General features: G+C 40.3%; 1 protein-coding gene across 3 annotated transcripts; it reads right to left on the bottom strand.

Moving 5' to 3' along the window:
- Nucleotides 1-13: 13 nt before the first annotated feature.
- NADK2 (NAD kinase 2, mitochondrial) lies at nt 14-27,891 on the bottom strand. Of its 3 annotated transcripts, none has more exons than XM_065663618.1 (12): nt 27,453-27,891; nt 18,418-18,506; nt 18,238-18,326; nt 15,549-15,630; nt 14,131-14,214; nt 11,580-11,716; nt 10,475-10,553; nt 8,036-8,179; nt 5,857-5,912; nt 5,719-5,772; nt 5,151-5,274; nt 14-2,870 (listed from the first exon to the last, which is right to left on the bottom strand). In XM_065663618.1, the coding sequence occupies exons 1-12, from the start codon at nt 27,747-27,749 to the stop codon at nt 2,732-2,734; spliced, it is 1,374 nt and encodes a 457-aa protein (XP_065519690.1). In that variant the 5' UTR covers nt 27,750-27,891; the 3' UTR covers nt 14-2,731. The 3 variants fall into 3 exon arrangements, with proteins under 3 accessions (XP_065519690.1, XP_065519691.1, XP_065519692.1); XM_065663619.1 differs by having other exon boundaries at nt 8,036-8,131; nt 27,453-27,890; XM_065663620.1 differs by lacking the exon at nt 5,719-5,772.
- Nucleotides 27,892-27,976: the final 85 nt, after the last annotated feature.

Raw genomic sequence — 27,976 nt, 5'->3', positions numbered from 1 at the left:
CAGGACAACTTCATGTATCTATGATGTTTTTATTTTTTTATTACATAATGCATAAACATCACTTTTTAAAAAAAAAAAAAGCAAAGAATGACAGGTCTAGTTTAGCAGAACACATCATGGACTGGCACTAAATGAAAAGACCATGTATCTGATTCTGCAGGTAGAAAAGGTGTAGAATTCACTGCCAGTCCAGGCAGATTAAATCAGTGTTAAACCAATACTCAGTCCTGTCCCAGAATACTGTCTACCAGGTAAGGTGTCTGTACTGCAAATTCTTTGTAATAAAGAAACCTTAGAAAGGATTCTACAATTCTTTAATTAAAAAGGTAGCTGCTTACTGTTTTATCTATTATAGATCTCTGAATCATCGTGGTTACTTAAATCAAGCATTCACCAGTAAATGCTTCAACAGAAGTGCAATTAAACATAGCCAAAACCAGTAGAGGCCACTCATGAGTAGGTCAGGTTTGCATTTTGCTAAGTAAATTAGGAGTCTTACTCTGAAATCTCTTACTAAGCCCTAAACAGATCATACTTTGAGTTTGCAGGGTCTGAAAACATTGTCTTTTAGTCTCAGCATTTGTAACAAGGAATGACAGGCATCATTAAGTCTGAACATACACACCTTGATCAGACTAATCAGTCTCCATTAATACATTAAAGCACACAAATATCTCTAAACAAGGTCTCTGCCATGAATTTGTCTATGCAGATATTTCAGTACACTTTCAGTACCTAAACCTCTGATCTAAAACACTGGTAAAGTCCTAGAAAGTCATAAATTGGTCACAAAAGTCATTAATTTATGACTTTCAACACAATGTCATTGGAAGGGGGTGTTGAATCTTACCAGTATATTGACTAGTGTATGAAACAGGCATAAAAGCCATCCTTAAATGGTTACAGATGGATTAGGAATAACTGAAACACCCTAGTCTCTGTGTAGACAACTTTCTAAAAGATTTAGTCTTTTGCATCTTTACATTTAGACCAGTTCTGCAAATAATTTTAGGCATCAAGAGCTTTATTCTGATAGATCCTGAACTTACAAAGTTATGAAAGTTATTTGGCTACTTTTGATTTTCCCCTTCTGGTCTGCAATTGTGATAAATCAAGCAGATAGTGTAAATAACTCAATCTGTAGCACACTTAAAAGGTGAAACATACAAAAACAGTGATAGCTTACTCAAAAAGCTCCATCAGTATCACATTTTCCTAAAATTGAATGGTCTGGTCAAATCAATTTTCTTTAAATTCTGGTTTAGAGTGAATAAAAATGCTTAAAACAGTAGAAGGAAAAAAAAAAATCTATCCAATTTCTTTACCTATAGAGATCAGTTTACATTTTGTTCGGCAACAAATACTGGCCACACTGGAGAACATTTCCATTAGCCCTGAGAACATCTGTTACAGAAGTCTCTTCATTCAAAAGTAGTTAGAAAACTCACTTTTGGAACTAGATTGGTAGCAGACAGGACAAATAAATTTATTTCAAGTCATGTAGCAGAAGAGTTCCTGTGTAGGAATCTTCATTTCATCAAATTCTGCCCCCCTTATCTATGCAGTTATCAGCACAGATGTTCAAAGGCAGTCATAGTTCACAGTTTCTCTAAAACATTATCTAAAGCCACTTCCTCTTCTATTTGAGCTTTTTCACTATTGCCAACCTGCTTACCTATCTCATGATCAGAGGCATATAAAATTGAAATTAACTTGTTGCCAATTAAGTATCACTAAAATTCCGCATAGGTCTGGAAATTTAAACTTTCTGGGGAATTTAAAAACCCATACCTGGAAAACCAGGTACATATACGTACGAGCTTGTGCTCCAACTACTAGCACCCAGCACATCTCATTCTTCTTCAGTTCCAAACCATTCAACTTAATAAGGCCAAATATCCTTTTTAATTATAGCCACCTACATACACTACTGAACACACTGTGACTGAACACCCACTAGCCAGCTAATCCATTCAGTGAAGGAATATATCTTACTTCAAGATATTTCTTATAGTTTATGTACTTTTATGAAAGGGCTTAATAAAGCCCTTAGGTTCAGTTCCCTCTCTAGCCAAAAGAAAAGAGCTACCTTATTCAAAATGTGATTAAACCTGATTTTTATTTCTGATGTGAATCTACAAAGTAGAAAAAATATTGGAAGAGAAAAAAAAAAGTGTCACAAGTTGTAAGAAACTACAAAGTTGTAAAATTTTTGAAAAGTATACAAAAAGTCTGTATTTCCATTTCTATAACATCAACATCAGGATTTACCAAAATCTATATATCCTTGCATCAAATTGCTAGATTGACAGTCAACTTTTCTATAAAAGTATATGTATGAAGGTGTTTAGTTACATCAGTCCCAGACTGTTACTAAAAAAAAAATGTATATCTGGATACTTAATGCTACTGACTTAATACTTGAACCCATCTACCTGTGTTTCAAAGTATATTCTTTCATGTTTGCCTTACAAGTGACAATGTCAGCTTTCACTGAGGTTAGTGGTGTGACTTCAGATACATTTCTTTCACACCAGATGCAAAAATAGTTAAAAATCAGGCTAATGTTTCCCCAACCCAAAGGAATGAAAAGCATCTCAAACTTCCTCCAAATACTCTAGCATCCAGAAAGGTCAACTTCCAACATAATGCAGCATTATGATGTGCTGTCTATCCCCAGGAGTTCCCTCTCCAGATGCAAAGTTGTTTCAGCAGAAGACACTAGTGTCCTTCATTCTTCCAGCAGAACAGTGCACAGTGCATCCTCTGTATCAATCACTATTGAAGCTATCGCCCCATCATTGAACTCAAAAGATGTTCCTCCATCTATAACCATACATGCATCCCAACAGCGGGAACGGACACAGACCCTGCAAAAACACAAAAAATAAGTTTTCACAAAATAGGTTAAAAAAAAGAAATATTTCACAGAAGCACTTATCTGAACAGTAAGACTGGTTCTTGGACAAGCATGGGTCAGTAAATGCTTAACCATATGGGAGGATACTTAAGAATTTATCATGGTACTAGCACCACAATCCCCCAGCCTATCAGTACTTTGTACAGACTTAGCAAAGAGTCCCGAGAGGACTGCAGAACTTGTTCAAATGGAGACTATTGCTCTAAGAGATTCAGGACAGCCTGTAACATAACACTTGATATTGTGAAAGCTGCAGTTTAGGTGTATGTTTTAAATAAAGCTACTGATGATGCCATTTAATAGTTGTTTACTTAATCTTCTACAGGAAAGTTTCAACATTAGAACCATAAATTCATTGAAGTGGAACACGCAGTTTCAATGCTTAAGATTCAAATAATTTTGGATATTAATATAGTCTATTTTTGTTACATGAATCATTCCCAGAGAGAAGGGAAAGTAATTTCAAACACAAAGTTGGAAGTCAGAATGCTTGGCAGGCAACATCATATATAGGCAACACCATAAACAGCATTTTACTGTCAATATTAGAGCTCGACTACTATATCTTCAGCCTAATCAATTATAAGACAGCTATTTCAAAGTTGGACAAGACAGAATAAAGCTACGCAGCATCTTCTCTTACGTTTAAAAGGAAAATTAACCATTGTAATTTGTCTTTTCATATATGTAGAAAGCAAGTAAAGTAAAATTTCTCCAAATTTGCTAGATACGAACCAATAGTCATTATGCCAGAGCAGCTGCAAGAGTGCAATCTTACTACATGGATGTGCTTGACTGTTTTTGACTTGGGCCTTGGTCTAGACAATATTGTGATCTCCCAGATTTAATCAACAGTTAGCCAGTAACTTAAATTTTCAGGAAGACACCTCTTTCACAAATATGAAAAACTTGGAAGCACAGCCACAGTGTCAAAGCTTAACTGGCATGTGCATCACTAAAACACAGCCTAGTCTGAACACTGCAGAAGAACCTGGAGGCCTGTTCCACTCCTCCATTTCACTCTGGGCAGCTACTATGTCAAAAAAGATAAAGAACAACAATGGGGAGATGGGTAGTATCAAGAGCTAACGATCAACTATAACAGGCAGCAAATTCTATTCAGAAAAGGAAAAATGGGAAGATATGCCCCACAAGTATTCAGACATAAGTTAAAATGACTAAATTACCAAATTATTTAGTTTGGAAGGGCATACAGTCCATCTTTCCACTCAAAGCAGCCCTTACTTCACAGAATCACAGAATCACAGAATCCCAAGGGTTGGAAGGGACCTCAAAAGATCATCTAGTCCAACCCCCCTGCAAGAGCAGGGTAACCTACAGTACATCACACAGGAACTTGTCCAGGCGGGCCTTGAATATCTCCAGTGTAGGAGACTCCACAACCCCCCTGGGCAACCTGTTCCAGTGCTCTGTCACTCTTACAGTAAAGAAGTTCTTCCTGATGTTAACGTGGAACTTCCTATGCTCCAGTTTACACCCATTGCCCCTTGTCCTATCACTGGATATCACTGAAAAAAGCCTAGCTCCATCATCCTGACACCTACCCTTTACATATTTGTAAACATTGATGAGGTCAAAGACAGACTAGATGGCTTAGGGGCTTGCCAAAGCAAGTTTTGAGTATCTCCAAGGACGGTGATAGCACAATCTTTTGGGCAACCTGTTCCACTGCTTGACAATTCTCACTCTGAAATATTTTTCCTTTTTTCTAAATCAGAATATTTCATCCTGTGAAATCATAGCTGTTGCCTCCTATTTTGCTCTGGAAAGAGTTTAACTCGGTCTCCCCTGTAACCATCAACTGGTAGCTGAAGGCAGCAACTGGATCCATTCTGCTTAGTCTGGTCTCATCCAGGCCTCTCCTTTATAGATCATGTGTTTTGTCCCCTCATCATTTCACTGGCCCTTTCCTGAATTCACTCCAGCTTCTCAATGCCTGTGTGTCATACTGAGGGAAATGGCACTCACCCAAAAGTTGGCACAGTGAGATTATTTTATTCTGTAATATTGTGCATGGATTGAACATTAAAAAGGCATAACATAACCTGCCAACATTTTCTTCCTGTTGTTTTAAGAACAGTAATCAAGTCCCTCAAAACACAACACAAACTGGATGTTGAAACACTTCAAGGGAAACTCCCAGGTTACTCCTACTTTGACAAATACACAGAATGAAGCCTTTTCAGTGATTGCTACAGCCAACACTTACTTTGAAGAGAAGCCACGCTGCTGGCTACTTGAGAAAACTCTATTTGCAATAGGTTCTCGAATACTGAAAAACATCTTTGGTTCTTCTGGACTGTAGACCAAGGACTCATTGTAATCATTTGTGACTGTAAATAGAGAAATCATGCATTAGTTTTTCCTGAAAATATCAGTTATTCTCAGAGACACAATCCTCCAGGAAAGAGCAGTTTCCCTTACAAGATGGAATACTGAGTCTCAACAGATGTTTACAGCCTTTACCTGCAAATAAAAAATTTTACAGAAAATTCTTTTTAATTCTATTGCATGACACTCAACAGCTCTCTTCAGGTGATTAAATATGTGTCTCTAATCTTAGAACAGAAATTCTCCTGAAGATCAATATATATGAAAGTCTAAGTAAGTTCTTTCATATTGAGTCAGATATTTTTCACTAAATGTGCCTAAATAATGTTTGCAAGAAAGGCTAATATTGCAAGAGTACTAAATACTGAAAGCAGTATTAAGAGTACAAACAAAATCAACTAGTCAAAGTTAAAATACCTTAAAGAAATCTTGCCTTTTTCACTAACCTTTCTGTACTAGTTCTGTGTTCAATGGCATATTCAAACTTCCTTGCTTTTTTGCTGTTAAGCAAAAGAAAGAGACCCAATTAGGTACGTGTTTATTTTTATATAAACTTGGCGAGTAATGCCATACTGTTCACTCACCGATATTAAGGATCTCTTCAACAGCTTGTTGTGCTATCTTGTTAATATTATAGGACCTAGACAGAGAATCATAGGTCTTGTTTACTGAACAGTACAACTGGGGAGAAAACCAAAGCAAAAAATCTTGCATAAAGAACTATATTCAACATCAGGAAGAAATAAAATAAATACATAAATAAATAAAGCTTTAAATTGACTCTTGGTTTTACATCTACCTGTGGCTTTGTAAACCTTAATTAACTGTTAAGTAACTCTTCAGGAAAAAGCAGCATGACACACAGGATGTAGTATTCTCACCAATAATCCTCCTGCCTTAAAACCCAAATAATTGCTGATTTAAGTCTGCATTGAAAAACACACTGCATGACAGTTTTACAGACTTTGTGTGTTCTTATCCCTTCTATCCACCTCTTGCTAATTAATACTTTCTGTTAGTTCTTATTTATGAGACCCAACACTTCTTTACAAATATTTTGCCTCTTTTTCTATATCCTAAGGTGTGGGCTTTAATCTCACAAGAATCTGTGTATAGAGAAAACGAACTGTCAGATCAGGCATTTTTGCATTTGCCACATTTGGATGCAAAGCAAGTCAGCATAAAACTTCAGTCTGGACCAAGTCTGAACTCCAACAAAAGTCTCCCTCCTGCACCCAAGCTCAACTGGGATTAGGTAATCACAGCTTCTGTATAGCTTTACGTTGCACATCTCAGGTGCCCAGGTCTCAATACAGGTTAAAAATACTTCCGTCATGGCACTAAAGCACTTCAGACTGCAACAGACAAACACTGTGCATCTAATAGACTATAGAACTGCTGAGGGTAGTTGTCCAAGACTTTCTCTTACACTTACTGCCCACCTGCAAGCCTGAGCAGATGCTAGCAAGAAACTGAGATGCACAGCTTGACACTGTTCCGTCTCTCAACTAGATATCCTTTCATGCAAGTTTTGGCAGCTGAAGGAAGCACTTGGATATTTAGATGCATTTCAGTCTGAAGCCTGAAATCCCAGGAGACCCCTTAAAACACTGGCTAAGGAAGATCACTCCACTGAGGCTGGGCCGCAGTTTAGAGACACCCAGCAGTATACACTAATTACAGGAGTAGAGATGGGCAACCCTGGAGTTTGGTCCCTGGTTCTGGCATTGCTCAGTAGGGAGTGTATGAGCAAATGAAATGTGGAGCAGCATTGAACTAAGACTGTACAGTCCCAAGGTACTGAACACTAGGAAAGTTACTCTAGCAGTCTGCCAATTTCATCCTTGGCAGCCTCCAGGACTATGTTATGCTGACTGAATACAAAATTCTGAATTACAATGAAGAGTAAAACCCAGTAACCATGGTTACAACATGACTATTCATTTTTGAATTTCATTAAAAGCTTCAGTTTCAGCTCATCTTAGCCTGCCTCATAAATCCAAGATTTGTTGTACAACTTTAAACTATAAGCACAATCAGACTTCCAGATGAAAGAGGCTCTCACTGTACAGGTCTCTGACATCTCAAAACTAAACTGATTTAGAATTATAAGCAGTACCGTAGCTTGTTTAATTTAGCCCTCTGATTAAGCTAGCACAGATCTGCTTAGGTATGCTGTCTTTGTTTAAGGGGAAAACTTTGGCAAAGAGACTGTGCCATTTTAATTAAATTTCAAACAGGCAAGAGGCTTGGAAGGAGAATGGACAGCAGATGTGCCAGAGAACACTTAAATCTGTTTCCAAGTACAGTTTTTCCCATTCTTGTTGGAGGTTAGGTTTTTAGAAGTTTTCCATGCTACTTCATCTAAGCATTTTAATTTTATCCAACAACAGCAGTCCAGAGATCCCCCCAATACGCTCTGCAAGAGCAGAATCTCCTTCCCTTGCCACCCCAACCATTCACCTCAAGAAGCATGCAACCTCTTCCACCAAAATTACACCTAAGGTAAACTTCTATCTCAATGCCTCAGCTCCTCACCCTTTCAACTCTTCCCATACGGACAAGTGAGGGGTGCTCTGCTCTTTTCATACCCCAGAAACAGCTTTGGACCATACCAGCAGTGAGAATATTTGAATATTGAATATAAGCACTAACTCAGTTATAGCTCAGGAGAGCCACAGGATGGACAAAATCTTAAACAAAATAGGTCTATCTGGCTTATCTGAAGTGATGTTTTATATCAAAGCAGCAACATGTACTTACCATGCTTTCGATCCTGTTCCAGTACACACATTAAGTCCCGAACTCTTCTGTTTTTCCCAAGGACCATCATCAACTGATATCTCATAATAGGAGGCCCTATGAAGCGAGAATTTAAAACTGGGTTTGCAGGATTTAAAGTTCTCCCTGAATAAGACAGAACACACAGCCTTATCAGGGACATAAAAATTTAGAGCAGCTAGTTTCAAATTTGGACAATTTCAAAGTCTTTGCAGTGCTTCCCATTTGGCAGCCACTTTTGATTTACTGTTTTATGGCATTTTTTATAACAGACAAAAGTGATTTTCCACATGAACAGTGGCAGTTTTTCTACAGCCACTTTACCTATTAAATTAGACACAAAAACCTCTGTGATTCATTTGGGAATAGCTTCATATACAAGCAGGGTTTGCTGGACTTACAAATGAAACTACAAATACGTTAACTTCCTTGCGTAATTGTTGAACTACTGAAAACCTGTGTTTATGCTGTGATTTGGTCTCATAAAATTACACTAGGGAACACTAAATAAGGTACTCCGTCATCATCAAGTAATAACATGACTTCAAGCTGAATTCTTGATCACTTTAATAATTAAAAATCCACTGTGATTCTTCATGAACAGTTTTAGTTTTACAACACTCAGAAGGCTTACATTTCTCCCTAGGGCAAATTCTTCATAAAACTCAGATGTAAGTCTTGGGGCATAATCATAATTCTGCAAGGTATTACTTTTATTATCAGCAGATTTCTAATGTTAGGCGTAGAGAGACCAGTCTCTCTGAACGCTTCAGAACATCCAGGAGTACATTTATGAACTAAAGCTGTTGATGTTCATAAGTGCCTAATTCAAACAGTATGATGTAGTCTTCAGATTAAGATATCATCTTAGAAAAACATTACATTCCTTGTGTTCAGCATTTCTGAGTTTCACCTTAGTAGAAGAGGGTAAATGAGCTGTTTTATATGATGAATATTTAAGTCTGGATCAACTAGGAAATACACCCCTTGAATATTTGGTGTCACAGTTTAGATTCTTAGTAACCGAGGAGACTTTGTGTAGTTGCTCTTGAGAACATGGGAAGATGAAAGAACTGGAAGCAATTTAAGAATTCAGGTGCACAGCTTAATTCTGTTTAAGATAATTTTTGCAAGCTGGGTATGAAACTTCAGTTTGTTTTTTCCCCCCTCCATTTCCTTCAGTTTCCTTGTTTGCTTAACTAACATGCAGAATAAGACCTTGGAAGAAGCACCTACAGTTATTTTGTCTTAATATATAGCAGACTCATGCCTTACAGAAAAGTCATCTGAGTGACATCATTATTTAATCTTCAGGTGCAAGGTCCTCTTACTGAGGTTTGCTCCTGCACGCACTGTGTTCCTAAATGCTTCTTAAATATACTGGAACCAAAGAACACAATATATCTGTGACACTCAGAAAACGGCTATTACAAAGTGTTGGGAAGCAGCTCTGTGTTCCTCTCTCACTGTGTGCTAAAGAAACTTTAAAAAAACTTGATAAAATTAGGTTTAACTTAGTACAGAGCAAAGTTTCTATCTCTGAGAATAATTCCTTCTGCTCGTCTGAGGCTGCAGTCCAGATAGAAGATAAAGCACTCATGGAATATTTATATTATTTCCAGCAGCAGTCACAGTGTTCCAGGCACTGCACAAACAACAAGATGTTACTCTAAGCAACTTCAGTTCCTTTGGTTTTTAAAGATGCAGAATAAAGGGGAAAGAGATAGAAGATACAAGTAAGTTTGGCCAAATCCTGAGCAAGGATCATGTTTTAACTCCTTTCCTGCAGAGCCATATTGTCCACAGCTTTCTTGTTACTGGCAGAAATGCACTGATCTTCAGGACAGAAAGGACAGCCAAAGCTATCCTTGACATGCAGTACCAGGATTTGATACAAACTAATTTCTTAAAACAATGAAATAAGTGTTTTCCTGTGATAACAGAGCTTCTCACAAAAGCAGGCTGATGCCTTTGCTCTAATGACAGAGAGGCAGGGAAAGGAGTACCTGCTCATATTAAAAACTATTTCTGCTTGGTCATGCTAAAAGCTTATGAAAAGATACTTAACAAGAGATGTTATGAGGCAGTTTAAGCACAGATAACTAAATCTCCAATCCACTGTAAAGATAGTAAGTGAAAGCATTTGGTTTCCTAAGAACAAAGCAGGAAAGGAGTAAACCAATGAAGCAAATAGCCAGGAATAGGGAAAGATGAAAGAATGGCCAGACAGCAAGGTAGAAAACCACAAATTAACATCACTGCACTTACATCTCTGAAAATACACTTTGTAATCACCAACAATACATTTATGGGCTAGAACTGAAATTCGACAGCAAAGACATCATTGATTGTTCATTGCTATGTTGTAAAAATAAATTAAGTCAACTGTGCCTTACTGCAACAACAAATAATTAAACATACCTGGATGAAAGAGATTCCCCAATGAAGACTTCATTGAGGGCTCTCACTGGTAAAAGATGTGGACCAGAAATGTCAGATCCTGCAGATATAAAATGTAACAGTTTTGAATCATGGCTCTAAAACTCAAATATTCAAAACCAATTCACAACTCACTGAAGGACACATTCTGCTGCCTGTGTTTGTACTCTAGACATAGTGTTCCATCCTCTCCAAGGACTCAATTTTTCACTGATTTAGTCTGCAGCTGGCCCTTGTCCTTTACTGGAGACTACACGTATTCAAACCAAGGTCAATAAGACGACAACACTTATGTTCTGACATTACTTTCCTTGAAAACTCAGGGTAACCAGACAGACTGAAGTCTTCTGCCAGTGACTCAGCCTTGTTAAATTCACTGACAGTGACTTAACAGACATTTCTGATAAAGTTCAAGGAATGAGACTTTATACCACAGGGTAATTAAGGGGGATTAACAAATTGTTCATGTTGACAAAGGACCTCCCAGTGAGAAAGTGCTAGACACAGGTTAAGGACAGAATCATGCATCTTCAATCCATGACAAAGAAAACTGTCAAAGGTGTCTGATGACTGAAGATTTAGCCAGGGAGAATCCTCACTTCTAATTATGACTTCTAATTTCTCACTTGCTTTCTGACAGTCTGTGGCCAGCTTTTTCAATTGCAAAGTAACCTATCAAATGTAGCACGCGTTAAGAGCCTGTGTGCAGGTACACTGACACACTTTAAGTGTGGAGCAGCTAAATTCATGGTAAAAAGTTCATGTAGTGTCTATAGTAACCCCAAGAGACAGCATTTTAAAAAAAACCCCTCAGGTATTCTGCCAGCAGGTAATATTACATAAAAACACCTCTAAATTAACTATTAAGACTGAAAACTGGTTCTAAGAGTTTAGTCCAGAATAAACTTAGATTAACAAAAATACTCCCCTCTAAAAATCCTTAATCTGGATCTTCAGCTAACAAAAGCTGTCTCTGTCTCTTGACTAGAGCAATGAGACTTAAATATTTGTAAGAGTTGAAATATTTGATCTCCCATTCCAAGTTATCATAGCAAAATTATTATATCCTTGTCAGATTTTAACCTACTTTGATCCTGGAATCTTTCATTTATGTGAGCCCTGCTGTGTTGCTCTTGGCTGAGCTGTTGTTCATGTAAATCTACAGGGATTGGGTTAATACCAGTTCCTTCAAGATACAGTCGGATTCTTTGCCGCCATTGCCACCTTAGAGAGGGGAAGAAATTGGTGTCAGTAGATGAAATATTTGTTGCAACACTAGGAACAGAGTCTTCACTCTCAGAGCAGAGCACTTTAAAGTTAAATATACTCAAAGTCATATTTCAAGTTCTATAGCTTCCACTACAATTTCTAGATTCAGGAAACAATCATACTAAAATGTAAATATGCTACACTTACCAATTTGCTAGCTCATGTTTTTGTATGTGTAGAATAAGAGGACACTGGCCAAAAGTAGTCTACAAGCATTATACATAACTCATCTTTTTTAGACATGTGATCCTAATTTATGAATTCATGACTGATGCAGTGATTTTGAGAACAACAAACTCTCAGAAATTTATGCAGCAATAAATGATGTATTTTTACCATCTTCTGTTTGGTTTTGTACATATTCAGAAAAGCAACTCTGTCCACCCCTTCATACATAAGGGCCACAAGTATCCTCATATTTTAAGAATCTCTCCTAGCCTTGGAACTTAAGAGGAATTCAAATTAAGAAAGCTAATGATATGAAAGATATTCTTCCTTAACATACAACAATTCAGATTTCCTATTTCTTCTAGAGGAAGGATCAATTAATTTTTTCCTCTGACAATTTAGAGATTATATAAAACAAAACAGAACACTAGTTTTGATTAAGAAAGCAAATCACAAGGAAGTGTTATGAGCACATCTTTTCCCAGTTCACATGTTGACAGCTGGATGACAGTATACAGGTTTCCTAAAATTACAACAAGGAAGACTTGTGCTTTATATGACTAGATTACTCATTTTTCATCATTGCCACCCTCGTATTGCCTTATTCAACACATCCTTAGTATAACTACCTATCTGCCCTTAGATTCAGAGTATGGTTTTAGACATGCATGTGATGAGTATCATTATGCTATCCTCCTTACAATACTCATAATAGAACATGACAAAACCTTCAAAAGATTAGAAAATAAGACTGTACTCCTATAATACCCGTACTCTGACATCCTGTTACACCACTGACCATCAAAACAAAAAAACATAGCTTGTCCTTTATAAATCTGCAACTCAGTAATGTTGGCTGTTTCATGTGACTACAAGGTAACTGCTTACACATACTGTTGCACTGACACCTCAAGGATAAGATGAAAAGACAATTCCCTTCTCCAGTCTCTGCCATCTCACTGTCCTTACATAACTCCGAGCCATCAGAAGCTCTTCCAGACGGGCTAATCCAGTTATCCACATATGTTAAAGTTTCCTTAGGGCCATATAAATCTGAGAACTGCCAAGTGAAACAGTCAGGTCCCTGCTCACAAACATCAGTTACTGTTATTCTGGAAGAATAACCAGGGAGATCCTTTATGTTTCATTCTAGTGAGGCTTCAGCTCCATTATGAGGAGCAACAGGAGTGTTAGTAACAAAAATATAAAATGGCATCCAACAAAACATTGGAACTGCCTAGATTATCAAGGGAGCCTACCTGCATTACCAGGACCAGCTTTACCTACATAGCTTAGCATGATAGAGTGTTAAAAGCCCCTGTTTTCTAAGTCTCTGAATATGCAAGTTGAAAGTACCTTTTCATTTAACAATACATACTGAAACTCCTTCAGTTATTTAAAATTGATCCTGATTACTGTATTCACCTCATTTCAGAATTTATCTATGGCATAAATACAGTTACGCTTCAAGATACAAATTGAATGTGCTAGAAGTATAAACAAAACCCAACTGCAACACATTCCACATGAATTACTTATTTCTGTTTGATGGTTTGCAGTCACAAAAGTATTCTGGAATGTTAATATACCACAGAACAATATCTCTTTAAACAGTTAATAAAAACCTCTTCCTTAGTTTGTCCTTTAAAATTCAGGTTATTTCTTAATTCCAGTGAGATTCTTTTAAGAACATCTTGTACTGAAAACATCAAGCTATCTTCAGCATAAAAAAAAGCTTTGCCTTATACTTGATCTGTCAACAAAATTCAAGCCACTCTACCTTAATCACCAAAAACCCAAATGCAACACTGCCCATTTCCTAAATATAGGCTTCATTAGCTTCTATTAGTATGGCCCATCACTGTATTACATATGCTTTCGAGTCTTAAAGTATGTAAACCAATATACCATTTACAAGAATGCAGCTCCTCATTTACAAATTTGCTAAGTCAGAAAAGAAAATCAATTAGTGAAGGTCATGACAAAAGTCTTTTGGTGTAACTGCCAGTCAATTTTATCCTTTGTATTCCAATCTCACTCAAACACACACCCTCTTTTCAGCATGGTAAACATCTACACAAAATTTACAATTTAAGGCATAAAGATTTTACTAAGCATTATCTGCTCCTTAGGAATTCATAATCATTAAGTATTTTCCGATCATAATGTGTTTTGGAAAACCAAAGATCAGCGAATCCTACCTGAACTCACCACGATAAAGCTTCTGTAGTGCTTCAGGAAATGAGTGTGTGTATCTCACAGGCAAGCATAGGTGACCTTCCGATCTGGCAGCAAAAAAGGACAATGAAAATGATAGGGTATCTATTAAGGTTTGGTTCCTTTAAAAAACAAAATAAACATCTCTTTCTGTAACATAAAGCAAAGGTACACTTGGACCTTTATGAAACTATACTATTTTCACAGAAATAGCACAGCAGCAACAATACAACCTCTTTCAGCGCCCAGGGTCTATGCATGTGACACAGCATATTTCTCCCACATTTCCCCTGAAACATAGTTGTTCAACTAGTAATCCTGCAGAAATAGGTAGGTACTAGTATAGTTCCTATCATCGTAGTTCTGGCAAGGAATTCAAGCTTAATAAACCTTGTAAGTTAGGAAGAAACTTTCCTCCATTTACACAAAAGTTAGTGACACAAGACAGGTAAGCAACATTCCTAAGATCAAAAAAAATCTCACATCAAAGCCAGAAGACAAAATACTACTCCCCTTTCATGAGTGACACTTGATAACTTGCAGGCGTTTGTTATTTGAACCCTGCTATTCAGGCTTGACACTGTAAAAATATGTATCTACTGCATTTGAAAAGTTTGGAAGAGGAAAAGAGTATGGAAGGAATTTAAACTTTTGTCCACCACTCTTATCACCTAAGGTTAAATTAACTGGCAACATCAAAAGCAGAAACCTAAATCTGAAAATTTCAGCAGACAGAAATTCAGTAAATTCTGAGTTTTACTTGCATCCATTTGAAGATCATATCAACCAGGCAGTACTAATACACTGCATCCACCTGCCCAAATCAGTCTTACGGCTAGGTGGATGCAACTTGTGTGGAGTTTATAATAGGACAACTAAATGCCATTAACTGGCTGAAGAGACTGCATTCTCTGAGGTATGACATTGTTTACAAGAAGAAACCAAAACAAACTTTTTAATCTGAAGCCCTACTGGATTTCCAACAGAATTCACCTTCTGGACAAAGAAGCCAGGTTTCTGTGTGTTCAGGAACCACATTTGGTTTGTTTTGTTCTATTCCTTTTCCCGTCTCTCTTCTATACTGCCACACCTAGTCTCAAATATCTGGTTAGTAATACAAGTTAACTAGGCGCAAGTGCTGTTACACTGCTGTGGGGAAACAAGTGTGGCAGTTTAACACAGTCATGCTTATTCAATACTACTTAATTTCCTCTCAGATGACATGGCATAACTCGTTGTGGAAACTTTTCTATTAAAACAACAGGCTCACTTGATATCTGCAATCCACTGGAACAGCTATTTATGCTGCCAAGTGCTACAAGCATGTCTCCATGCATCATAAAACATAGGCATGTTTTGCCTGATATTAAACAAAGCACTGTTTTCCCAAATGTGCTTTTACCTTTCAGGATCAGTATTTACTCCAATAACGGGTTTGGATTTATCAAAGACCTTACTGGCAGCCAACAACATTGTACCATCACCTACAGATAAAGCAAAACTAAAGTTAGATTCACTTCACATTCTAGAATCACAAAGAAAATAGTCTCGGGTGTACTGCAATATTACCACTGTGTGCCTTTTTCTCCAAAATTGATCAGGTAATCTGCACAAAAATAAAACAGAACAGAAAACTACTGGTACTTTGAAAGTAGAACAGTCACAACTGAATTCAAGATGGCAAATGTGACTGGAAAATGTACAACTTATTTAACAGCTACACATGCCCGGGCAGCTGAATTTGGCAGAAGCAAGTTTGAAAAGAGATCTATGGAAATTTTTGTATGTTTATCAGCTGGTAAGAGATTTAATAAATTTAGAAAGTATTGCTAATCAAAGACATGGAACACAGGAAACAATACCAAATTTTACTGTGAATCACATAAAACCAAGGACTTAGTTCTATTTCAGTTGTTCTTCTAGAAGGCACAATTTAAAGGTCTTATTTGAACCCAAACAGGCACCCTTGGAAAAGAAGTCTTGGATAAAACTTGTGTCTGTAAACACAAGGACAACTAACCTGAATTAGTTTTTGCACCAAGATGCAAGCTCTGAAGACTGCTTGTTTCACAACCATGACAAATGTTGCCAGTCACATTGGCACTTCAATCTCCATCTTAGAGGAGTTCTTTGAAATATACAGGAGCATATTACGATGCTTCAGGTATGCACACATACCCTTTCCTATCTGTTTTGCATGGTAACCAGTAGCAAAGGGCAAAGTGGACCCAGCAGGGAGGAGAAAAAGGCAGAGCAGTGATCAAGTCTAACTGCCACAAAAGACAGAACATTATGTCAGAGCCCAGCAACACACTGGGCATTTTTTGCAGCAAATCACAAAAATAACACTGAATGAACTACTGCAAAACAACATTAAAAATAAACACGTTAGTTGCTCTGTTGGTTCATTGAAAAAGCTCTAATCAGGCTGCTCAGTAGTTGCATACTTTTACCTCTACCACCCAATTAGATACTCCAGCCACCAGAATTAAGCGTAAAAGCAAGAAAGACAGTTTGAGCCAAGAGAAGGAAAAGGTAGTATGTTAGTCTCCACAACCCAAAGAGTAGGGTTATAATTGGATGACAGCAAGTATTTTAACCTCTTTGGTTGAAAACTATAGTAAATCACACAGTTTATATTGTCATACACAAAACAAACATTTCCAAAGTGGCAATGTGCTGGGATTCACTTCCTAGTGCTACAATTTTACACCCTACAGTTAGAGAGGATGGTCACAACCATCTGATGGACAGAGGTAGAGCAGTTGATTTCATCTACCTGGACTTGTGCAAAGTGTTTGCCACTGTCCCACACAACATCCTTGTCTCTAAATTGGAGAGACATCAATTTGATAGGTGGACCACTTGGTGGATAAAGAACTGGCTGGATGGCCACACACAAAGAGTTGCGGTCAAGGGCTCAATGTCCAGCTGGAGACCAGTAACAAGTGATGTCCCTAAGGGTTTGGTGTTGGGACCAGTCTTGTTTAACGTCTTCATCGCTGACATGGACAGTGGGATTGAGTGCACCCTCAGCAAGTTTGCCGATGACACCAAGCTGTGTGGTCTGGTTGATAGGCTGGAGGGAAGGGATGCCATCCAGAGAGACCCTGACACACTTGTAAGGTGGGCTGATGCCAACCTTATGAAGTTCAACCACGACAAGTGCAAGGCCCTACATCTGGGTTGGAGCAATCCCAGGCACAGCTACAGGTTGGGCAAAGAAGAGATTCAGAGCAGCCCTGCAGAGAAGGACTTGGGGGTGTTGCCTGATGAGAAAATGAACATGAGCCGCCTTCAGTGTGTGCTCACAGCCCAGAAAGCCAACCGAATCCTGGGCTGCATCTAAAGGAGCGTGACCAGCAGGTCGAAGGAGGTGATCCTGCCCCTCTACTCTGCTCTCATGAGACCTCACCTGGAGTATTGTGTGCAGTTCTGGTGTCCTCAACATAAAAAGGACATGGAACTGCTGGAACAAGTCCAGAGGAGGGCCACGAGGATGATCAGGTGACTGGAGCACCTCCTGTATGAAGATAGGCTGAGAAAGTTGGGGCTGTTCAGCCTGGCTGTGTGGAGACCTCATAGCAGCCTTCCAGTACCTTAAGGGGACCTGTAAGGATGCTGGGGAGGGACACTTCATCAGGGACTGTCGTGACAGAAAAGGGGTAACGGGTTAAAACTTAAACAGGGGAAGTTTAGATTGGATATAAGAAAGAAATTCTTTACTGTAAGGGTGGTGAGGCACTGGAATGGGTTGCCCATGGAAGCTGTGAATGCTCCATCCCTGGAGGTGCTCAAGGCCAGGTTGGACAAAGCCTTGGGTGGTATGGTTTAGTGTGGAATGCTCCTGCCCATGGCATGGGTGCTGGAACTAGATGATCTTAAGGTCCTTTCCAACCCTAACTATTCTATGATTCTAACAATCGCGTTTTGTCACATTTCCTGACAATTAGATAAGCAATTAGATTTCAAAATGTGCGTATCTCAGATGCTTCACACACTGCAAAATATTTTTGGAAAATGTATCTGTGAAAATAGATTACATATGTTATGTATACTGAAATGAATGCTTTCTTTTCATAAAGTCATACCTCCTGCTGATATAACCGCATCTGCCCACCGAACTGTCTCTTCATTATATTCTCGACGTTTAACAAGGCGAACTTCTATCCTCTCGTTTCTGCAAAGTGTAGAAAATGTCTGAGTCCTTCCTTTTGTTATTTTACACAATCCATGGATAGCTGTACCATGTCTGAAATTCTCATTCTTACCGTAAACTGTCTACAAGATGCTCCACATTTTTTGTATGAATGCGATGCCGCTCCAGCAGACCAGCATAGTTAGATCCCTTCAAGGCAAGCTGTAAGACACAAATTGGTTTTGTAGACCTTAATCACTATAGTAAGTGCTCTTGAGAAGAAGCAATAAAAAGGATGTATTCCATTTCAGCAGACATGCATTTTATAAGCATTCTATTAATTACATCTCTACATACATACCAGCCAGCTTACATTGACTAGTTCATTAAATGAGTTACATGGCCACAGCACCCAAGAATCACAGGCCTTGTATAATTGTGTAGAGCCATTAAAAACAAGTATGCTATTACACCACTTCAGACACTTCGCTTTCCCTGAATCTGCTAAGTAAAATCTATGAGTAAGTAAATGTACATAAATATTTATACTAACTATACTCCTGTCATGTGTTAAAAGCATGCAGATAGTTACCTAATTATTTTAAGAATTACAAGTATTTTGCTACAAAGAAAGAGAACAACAGAAAAAGCAACAGGAATGATAATTATGAAAACAAGAATCTTTGATGTAGAGCATTAGCCTTCAAATTGTATTTGAGCTAAAACAGAAGACTGCCAAGGACTGACAAAGGTGACATTTCCCCCATGTCAAAAAAAACCTTAAGGACAATCTATCAGACTATATTGGACTCTGTCCCTTGGATCACAGACCAGGTTTTTTAAGCAAACTCTCATCAGTAACAAGACAAACTGTATTTAGCAGTTGCTTCCTAATCTTGTTCTTCTTGGAATCCAGAGAATTTAAATACTTAATCCTGACACACTTGTTAGACCATGGAAGTATTTTGCAGTTCACATACATAGACTCTTATGAGGAGGCAGAGGAGACTGATGGCTGAAGATTAGATTTTTTTTTTTTTTGTAGCAGGTGTTTGTGCAAGTAATTCGGCCACCATCTATATGCACTCATTCTTCACCTCAGCGTGCTCATCTGGGGCTGGGACTGCCAAATATGTGTTTGCATGGAGATCAAGCAAGAAGAAAGAGGGTGAAAAGGATGTGAAGCAAAAGGAGTTAAACATATATTCATAACAGAAGTGAACCTGCTTTAAGCAGCAGACTAGATTAGATGACCTCCCAAGGCTCCTTCTAACCTGAATTTTCTACAGTCATTGCCTTCTTTTCTCCAACCCGTTAAAATCAATTTACGGTCACAGAAACTAAACTTCTCCTAGTGTTTGTGTAGAGAAATTCATCTGTGCCAGAAACTTTGAATAGGCACTTCCAGCAATTTTTTCAAGTGCCTTTACTCCAAGTTGCTTACCCTTCCAAAAGAAAAGTGGTGCCACACAGCCTCATCTAACCCCATTTCCATAGACATGCAACACAGAACTCCACAGCAAAGGGTAGAAGACTGGCAGGATATGACAATTACAGTTAACTGCAACCCAACAAATGCAATCTTTCGTTATTTGACACCCTCTGATGTCAAGAAATCCAACCATGAGCTAAGCACAAAGACAGACTCAGTGCTGAAGAAACTGCAGTAAAGAATGGAATTGGCCATTCTGGAGTTGTGTTACTGTTCTGCCCAGCAGAATCTGCAAGATTAACTTGCAGAACAAAATCTTCAGGTGGTATCACAGTTGGAACCAAGAAACCATCTCCAACAGAAGGGCTCACAGACTTTGCCTGGATGCCACCAACAGCACTACAGGCAGGCAGTGGAGCAGCTGTCAGCTGTCCTTGGTCATACAGATAAACATGCGGGTGATAAAAAAACATCCAGACAAAGCTTTCAGGTCATCTTTACTAAGCTTTTCAATACTGGTTTACTAAGGTATGGGGTGTTATGTTGCATTAATTGCCTCACACACTTAAACTGTTTGTTTCTACAATGTTTGCACATGTCGATACACCTCTTGCTCTGCCACAGCCCATAGTGTTGCACTGGGAACTTGAATGGTGCTGCTGTGCTGCTGGGGGGAGGGAAAGAGACCACAAGGCTATGACCAGTTACAGCACTACCTGTTGCTAGGTCTGCTGTCACCCTCTCATGATCCATCTGGGGCAGAAAGGAAAAAGTGGAGAGGAGAAAAGAAGGTATTCACATCCCACAGGCAACATCTGCTGCTGAGCACCACAGATTTAATTTGCGAGAAGAAGGATTTTCAGTTGCACAAAGCACAAATTGACCTTGCTTTGCCTCCAGAAAGAACAAGAAACCCACAGCAAATACTCTCAAAAAACCAACCATGTTACTAAAATCAGGGCTCCCATTCAAGCTTTCTCTAGAACTATCTGCTGTGAATGAAACATAAGCACCTGACATGCAAACTGCTGCTGCAGCATACGTTTGTCAAGTTGCTACTTCCACAGGCTATTTCACACACAACAAAAACTGCAAACCCTGTCTTGCAATTTTATGTAGCTCATTTGTTTGGCTAATTTGTCAGCATGCTATCTTTCAACTTGGTCAAAGAGATCTTTTATCTCACAGCAAAGGCAGTGTAATGAATCTCTCGCAGGCTTTTGGGCCTTTTCTTCCAGAAGTTGCCAGACTGCAGACTGACTTTCAAGACGAGGGCTAGAAAATAAAAATTATATTCCTACAGAGCTCTGAATCTTCAAACTGGAGTACCTGGCATTTCTCAGTGTTGAAGCTGTAAAAGCCTACGTGAAGGACCACACATAGGTCTGGAGCCCTGCACTGCAGGTTATGTGATTTCTTCTTGACTAGAAAGGAAACTGAAAGTAATGATGAATAGAAGTTACTGGCTATCTGTCTATAAACACACAGGAAACACAGCATTAGCTATGGAGTCTCATTTGCTGAGGCTCCTAGAACAGGAAAAACTAGGAATAAAACGTACAGGAAATGTCACATCACAGCACAAGGGTAGTCAGCTATGGGTAGCATTAGCACAAGCAAACAAAAGCAGAAGTATTCATGGAGACTGAGAAGAAACAAGTACAACCTTAGGCCTATCAATCTGACCTCAACAGCATGCAAGACTGTAAAATCAAATGCATGAATACATACACAAGAGCTATTCTAGCTAAAAGTGCATAGCATATGAAAACAGACAAACTGGCCAAAAACACATTCAGGCACAGCTTTAGTAGCGGTCTTAAACCTCACATCAGAAATTAAATGCAAAGCAGGCTGCCAGAAGAACCTGCATTGGAAAACACACTCAGGTGAGCAGAACATGTTCTGTGATGAGAGTTATTTTTTCCTTAGGAGCCTGAAGGAGAAAAGATCTAGACTGAATGCCCAACACAATCTCTTCTTGTATCTTCTGGCCTGAATTCTTCTTTAGTGAAAGAGTTGTTTCTCACAGAGCTCCTTTAACAGTCATTGAGGCAAAACACATTGACTTGACCGCCCGCCTCTGGAGTCTCGGCCCTCACCTCTGGCAAGTCTCACCCCACTGGGTTTGAACTCACGAGTCTGCTGCCCCCAAGTAATGCTGGCCCTCCAGGAACAACGCTGTGCAATAAGGACATGGCATCTAACCACAAACACAGAAGCAACCTGAAACCAAGCAAGACCTCATAGCAGCCTTCCAGTATCTGAAGGGGGCCTATAAGGATGCTGGGGAGGGACTCTTCATTAGGGACTGTAGTGACAGGACGAGGGGTAACGGGTTAAAACTTAAACAGGGGAGGTTTAGATTGGATATAAAGAGGATATTCTTTCCTGTTATGGTGGTGAGGCACTGGAATCGGTTGCCCAGGGAGGTTGTGAGTGCTCCAACCCCGGCAGTGTTCAAGGCCAGGTTGGATGAAGCCTTGGGTGGGATGATTTAGTGTGAGGTGTCCCTGCCCATGGCAGGGGGGTTGGAACTAGATGATCTTGAGGCCCTTTCCAACCTTAACTATTCTGTGATTCTATGATTCTAATATCCAAACACCCACTGTTGTCCACGTTATGCGAATTATGATCCTTGATTTAGTTGTAGTCAAGTCTCACTGACATTGCTAACTTAAGCATTAGGATAAAACACTACGCTCTCTCAAAACAGCAACGTGGACGTTGTCCAGAGTGAAATAAAAAGCATTGATCTAGAAATGATTACTTTCACAAATTTCCACAATGAACTTGCCCGCACATGCAGGAAAACAAGAGCACATCACTGCTTTCCCATCTATCCAATATCTACAGGAAGAACCACCAAATGGATTTAGAGAGCAACAGCTAAACACAGAATTTTGAATTTTAAACCAGCAATGGAAAATACTATGACAACTACAATCATTTAACCATTTCTAAGCAGTGTACAGCATTATTAAAAATCCTGTATTTTCAAAACCTGTCACTCTATATTAACCACATATCTCAAGTACAGAGAAGTTAGTGCTCTCAGTTTTAAAAGAAACAAACATTTATTTCAACAGGAATACGGAAAAATGTTTTTTTCCAAAAGTGTTAAATTTTGAACTAGATACAGCTTTGCTGGAGCACCTCTCCTGTGAAGACAGGCTGAGAGAGCTGGGCTTGTTCAACCTGAAGAAGGCTCTGGGGAGACCTTGTAAAAGCCCTCCAGTACCTAAAGGGGGTCTACAAGAAAGATGGGGAGGAACTCTCTATCAGATAGTGTAGTGATAGGACAGGGGGCAATGGATTTAAAATGAGAATAGATTTATTAGGTTAGATATTAGGAAGAAGTTCTTCACTATGAGAGTGCTGAGACACTGGCACAGGTTGCCCAGAGAAGCTGTAGCTGCCCCATCCCCAGCAGTGTTCAAAGCCAGGTTGTATGGGGGTTTGAACAACCTGGTCTAGTGGATGGTGTCCCTGTCCATGACAGGGCTAGATGATCTTTCAGGTTCCTTCTAATCCAAACCATTCTATGCTTTCACAGAAGAGGCTTGATTTAAACTTCTCAAACTTCGTAAAACAGGAAGTGTGTTCTACCTGCCTTTGCACTAGAAACATTAAATGCATCCGGTTGTACCATACAGGCCATTAATTGCTTGCTTATAAAAAAGTGATAGGTTAACCAATGCAGTAGGTCTACCTACTGTAAAACCAAGCTAAGAAGGCTGGTGTTACCTGACTAACACTTTACCTGTCTACTGTAGACTGATGTACTAAGCAGGAGCTCTCAGTTGCTCAGAACTGTTCCCATTACTGCCCCCAGACATCTGCCAGGCTTCTACCAGTTTGCTATGTCACCCCTTGTTCTGTAGGGGCCCAGTGGGATGCTTTAACTAGAAAAATCTTTTTCCTTATACTTTCCTCATCATTTTCTTCAGCAACTTAGACCCTTCATTTTCATTAGAGCAGCCTTTCAAATACTGCCTTAATATCTGCTATAGAGTAATGATTATGGAGTGTTTTGCATATTGTAGCATTTTGTATGCCACTCCTTCTGTAGTAGCCGACATCAATAATTTCTTCACTTGGTAAACAAAAATGGCAATATTATGTTCCTGAAGCTTTACAGAAATGCTGCTTGGGGGCAAGAGCTTTATCTATGTATGAACAAAAGTAAAAATGCCATAAACTGTTTTCTCATTCTTCATCTACCACATTAAAGTATTATTGCCATTTTAACCACAAAGTTGTAATTCAAAGGCAAATGCAGAGAAAATTGCTGTGTTAACTATAAACAGAGCAGTAACTCTGCTCTAGCAGGTTTCTAAAACCCAGTGCAACCCTCAGTTCTCATTAATTCAGCAGGGCACCAAAACCTGATGTCATAAATCACACCTCTTTAAGTACATAAAACCAATACTAAAGTCACTTCCAAAAAGCAGCCTTTTTCAGCTGTATAAAGTATCGGATGCTTGATGAGATAATCTATGAAGTTTAATTCATGCACACTGAAATGTCCTACTTTTGTATCTCTTTGCTAAGTATAGCTGAGTATATTGGAACGGTGGGCTAAAAAAAAAAAAAAAAAAAGTCATGGAAAAAGGAATTACTACAACCCATTGATTTGTTTCCATCATTTTCCAGACTCCTCTTATGACAGAAAAACAACATAGAAGGAACAAGCTCCACAGTTCTTTGGTCTTATTTTGGTACACAAGGACATGCCAGCTCCAACTGAAGCTCTCCAGCTTGCTGAGAGGCAATCCTTCCTGATCAGCCACGCTCAGTATGTTGTAGGTGCCCTATACTGAAGATGAGTTCACGCTGGACCCTTTTCAGAGGAGGCAATATCCTGTTAACAGGTTACCTTTTCTCCATCCAGATACCAGTTTTCAAGAAAGCTATACGAATTCACATTTCTAAGATGACCAACCCTGCCAGCTTTTTTGCAGTGGTTCAAAAGAACCAAAATTTGTTCCAAACCTTCAATTCCTCACTCTCCCTCCCCACTCCAAATAGACACAAACCAGCCACAACAGAGTATCAGCTGTGGTCCAAACTGAATCATTTTCCTTCAATTAAGACCAAAAACCACGTAACTTTTCATCTGACATTTTCAAAGGTAATTAAATCTGTATCTCAAGTATGTTTGGATAGCTAAATTGTTCATCTTCCCTAAATACCTAACCAAACTGAGTTAGCTAACAGCAAGGTGAGCCAGGCCTTTCCTGTGCCCTTGGCTTTCATTCTTTGCCACTATCCCAACAGCAGGCTTTCACATGAGCCTTGACTTCCACCCTGCCCTCTGTGCAGCCATTCGGGTGACTGAGCCCAAATGCCAAGACTCACAACCACTTTAACTCACAAACCTTCAGGATAAACTGGGCATTGCCCAGGGTAGCAGCAACAGGGACTTGCTGCACGTCCAAGGGCAGCATCTGACCTCATTTCTCAGAGGCCAGCAGCCTTGGAACTAGCTTCTTAAGTCTCCCCAGGAGAAACAGGGACACAGGGAGCACAGAGTGCTGCTAACCTCAGGAGGTAGAATGCATCACTCTCCTTGCCATGTTCCCAAGCTGCCTGCAAAGGACTGGCACAGAGGGGGAAGGACACTTTTGAGCAATCGCTCTGCTCGGGAGTGATCTCTGTCCACAAGAGAGAGCGTAAGAGTCTCCCGAACCTTCACCCAATAGTTATTGAGGCTGCTGTCAGCACAGAAAGCCTGAGGGGGAAAAAAATGTCAGATGGAGTCCCAGCAGAATGTAAACACAGGTCAGCTAAAAAAGAAACAGGCAGTAAAGAGGATTCCTTCACTCTCTCATTTCCTATTTCAAAAACACAATTCTGGAAGAGCTTTACAGGGTGCTCTTCCACAAATCTTTGTATTCCCACCCATATGGCAGCAGCCTAACTTAATATTGCTAGACATGTACTTAGGCAAGTTAGGCTTTGTCTACCTAGCATTGCTATGAGTTTTATTGCTGTGATTCCTCACATTGAGGTATTTTCAGGGGAAAACTAGATTTAAAGAAGCACCAGTCCTAGAATAAACATTCTAGAATTCTTCCAATTATGGAGAAGTATACCTGCAAGTCTCTCCTAAAGGACAAACTCTATATAGAGTGTTTCTGCAACTACTACAATTAGGCACTGTGCATTCAGTTACTTTAAATGCGTCTTCAGACTTCTAGATGTTGCCAATAATGCAAAATGTGCATTCTTGTGAGAAGAGAAACAGCAGCTATCACTGCATTCAGTTGGAGGCACCTCTAGGGACATACAGCACTAACGACACAGCTCACTAACTGATTCACTGTCCCAGACCTGCCTGTACACAAAGAGTTAGGGAAAGGTGACCAAACGCCATTTCATTTTAGTTGGTTTTCTCTGTGCACTGAGAACTGATTCCCTGTATTTAAGAGCAAGAAATGCTTCCTCAAGCTCAAATGAGGACAGAAAAGCAGGCTTAGAAAGATGAACTGTGAGAGGGTTATTGCTCTTCCATAGCTGCCATATGAACGGAAGCACAGGGACATATCAGCAACAGGAACCTGTATGTAGATAAGAATAAGAATACAGGCTGATGTGTCCACATTAAACTTGGTGCCCACAGGGAATTTGACTAGAGAGCTTTCCAAATCGTGTAAAAATGTTTGGACAGGAATTCCATAGAATGTGGATGATCAACTTAAGTATGCAGAAAAATGTGAGAACTACCTTGCTTTAGATACTGTACTTTTTATTCTAGTGCTTTACAAATCAAAGCTACACAATAAAAGCTGTTGTCTCTGTTACATAAGTTACAAACATTTGAAAGCTTAATCCTAACGTTGCAAATGAAAGAGGTCTAAAACATTTACAGTTGTAAGAGACCACAGACTAGACAGACCCAAACTAATGGTCTTACTCAGAATAAAGACAATAATATGAGCTCATGACCTGCCTGCAGAGACTGCTGGCAACCAAAGTAAGTCAAGCAGATACCAGTGACAGATGAGCACTGGAAGTACAGTCATAGGGTATATGGAGGATGGTATAACTGAGCTTGGTGGAGATGAAGCTATGAAAACTGGGTGTGCTTATCAACTCTGTCCTTTGTATGCCTTCATTAATGGAACAGTCACTTGGTTTTGTACTGAGTGCTTCCTAACGACCAAAGAAAAAGGCTTTTCTAAAAACTGTATCAAGACAAGATGGATGTGAATGAGAGATCTGTTTAACTAGAAAAGTTATTAGACAAATATCTTAAGGATGAAGTGAGGAAGCGATGCAAGGATGGGGTGCAAAGGAGAAGGAAATGACTCCAAGTCTCACAGTGGATTTTCACAACATGGTGCTTTCCTCAGAATGCACGTCTCTAAAATACTAGAAAGAAAACCCTGGAGCCTTCTGAAGGCTGCTGGAATCACTCCGAGGATAAAACCCAAGCACACTTACTACACAAATCCCCCGGTAGCTTGCAACAGATGAACGAAGGGCAGTTAAACGGTGCTGCTTGCACCGCTCCCCTCGCCAGCTCAGGTCGTCCTCTGGGGCCTGGGCAGGAAGCAGGACCGCCGCCCTGCCGCGACCCATCTCACCAGCCCTGGCCCCCAAACAAGGCCGGGAGAGGGCCCAGGCCCGCTCGGGACAACCCAGCCCAGAGGCGGGCCGCCCCGTAACGGGGGCCCCGCCGGCGGCAGCGCCAGGGCAGACCGGGACCGCCGCCCCCTTCCGCCGCTCACCAGCTGCTTGAGGTCCTCCTCGGAGAGCCCAGCGTAGCGGTACCGCTGCTGCTCGAACTCGTACCGCGTCGTTTTCACCACCACCGCCACCCGCGACGGACGGAACCCGCCGCCCGCCGCCACCCCCTGCCCTGCCGCCGCGGAGCCGCGGGCAGGACTCAGCCCGCGGAGGGCGAGGAGGCGGCGGCGAGTGCCGCCGAGCAGCGGCAGCGCCGGCAGGGCGGACAGGCAGCGGCGAGCAGCCGCGCGGCCGGCGAGGCAGAAGTGGCCGCAGAAGAAGCGCCGCGCGGAGGACATGGTCCCGGCTCACCGCCCGCCCGGGAGGGCACAGCGCTACCCGGCGCCGGCCGCCCCGCTCTGAGGCAGCTTCCGCGCCCGGGCAGCGCTCAGCACACATGGCACGGCCGCACAGAGCGGCCCCACCCCCCCACTGCGCAGGCGCCGCCTCCACCAATAGCGAAGAGCGCCGCCAGAACACCCGCCGCCCCTCCGCCGGGGCGGGGCCGGGGCGGGGCCGGGGCGGC

Source organism: Lathamus discolor, chromosome Z (assembly GCF_037157495.1).
Source record: "Lathamus discolor isolate bLatDis1 chromosome Z, bLatDis1.hap1, whole genome shotgun sequence".
Taxonomy (NCBI): Eukaryota; Metazoa; Chordata; class Aves; order Psittaciformes; family Psittacidae; genus Lathamus; species Lathamus discolor.
Note: the sequence above shows the minus strand (reverse complement) of the source record. Positions and strands in the feature narration are given on the sequence as shown.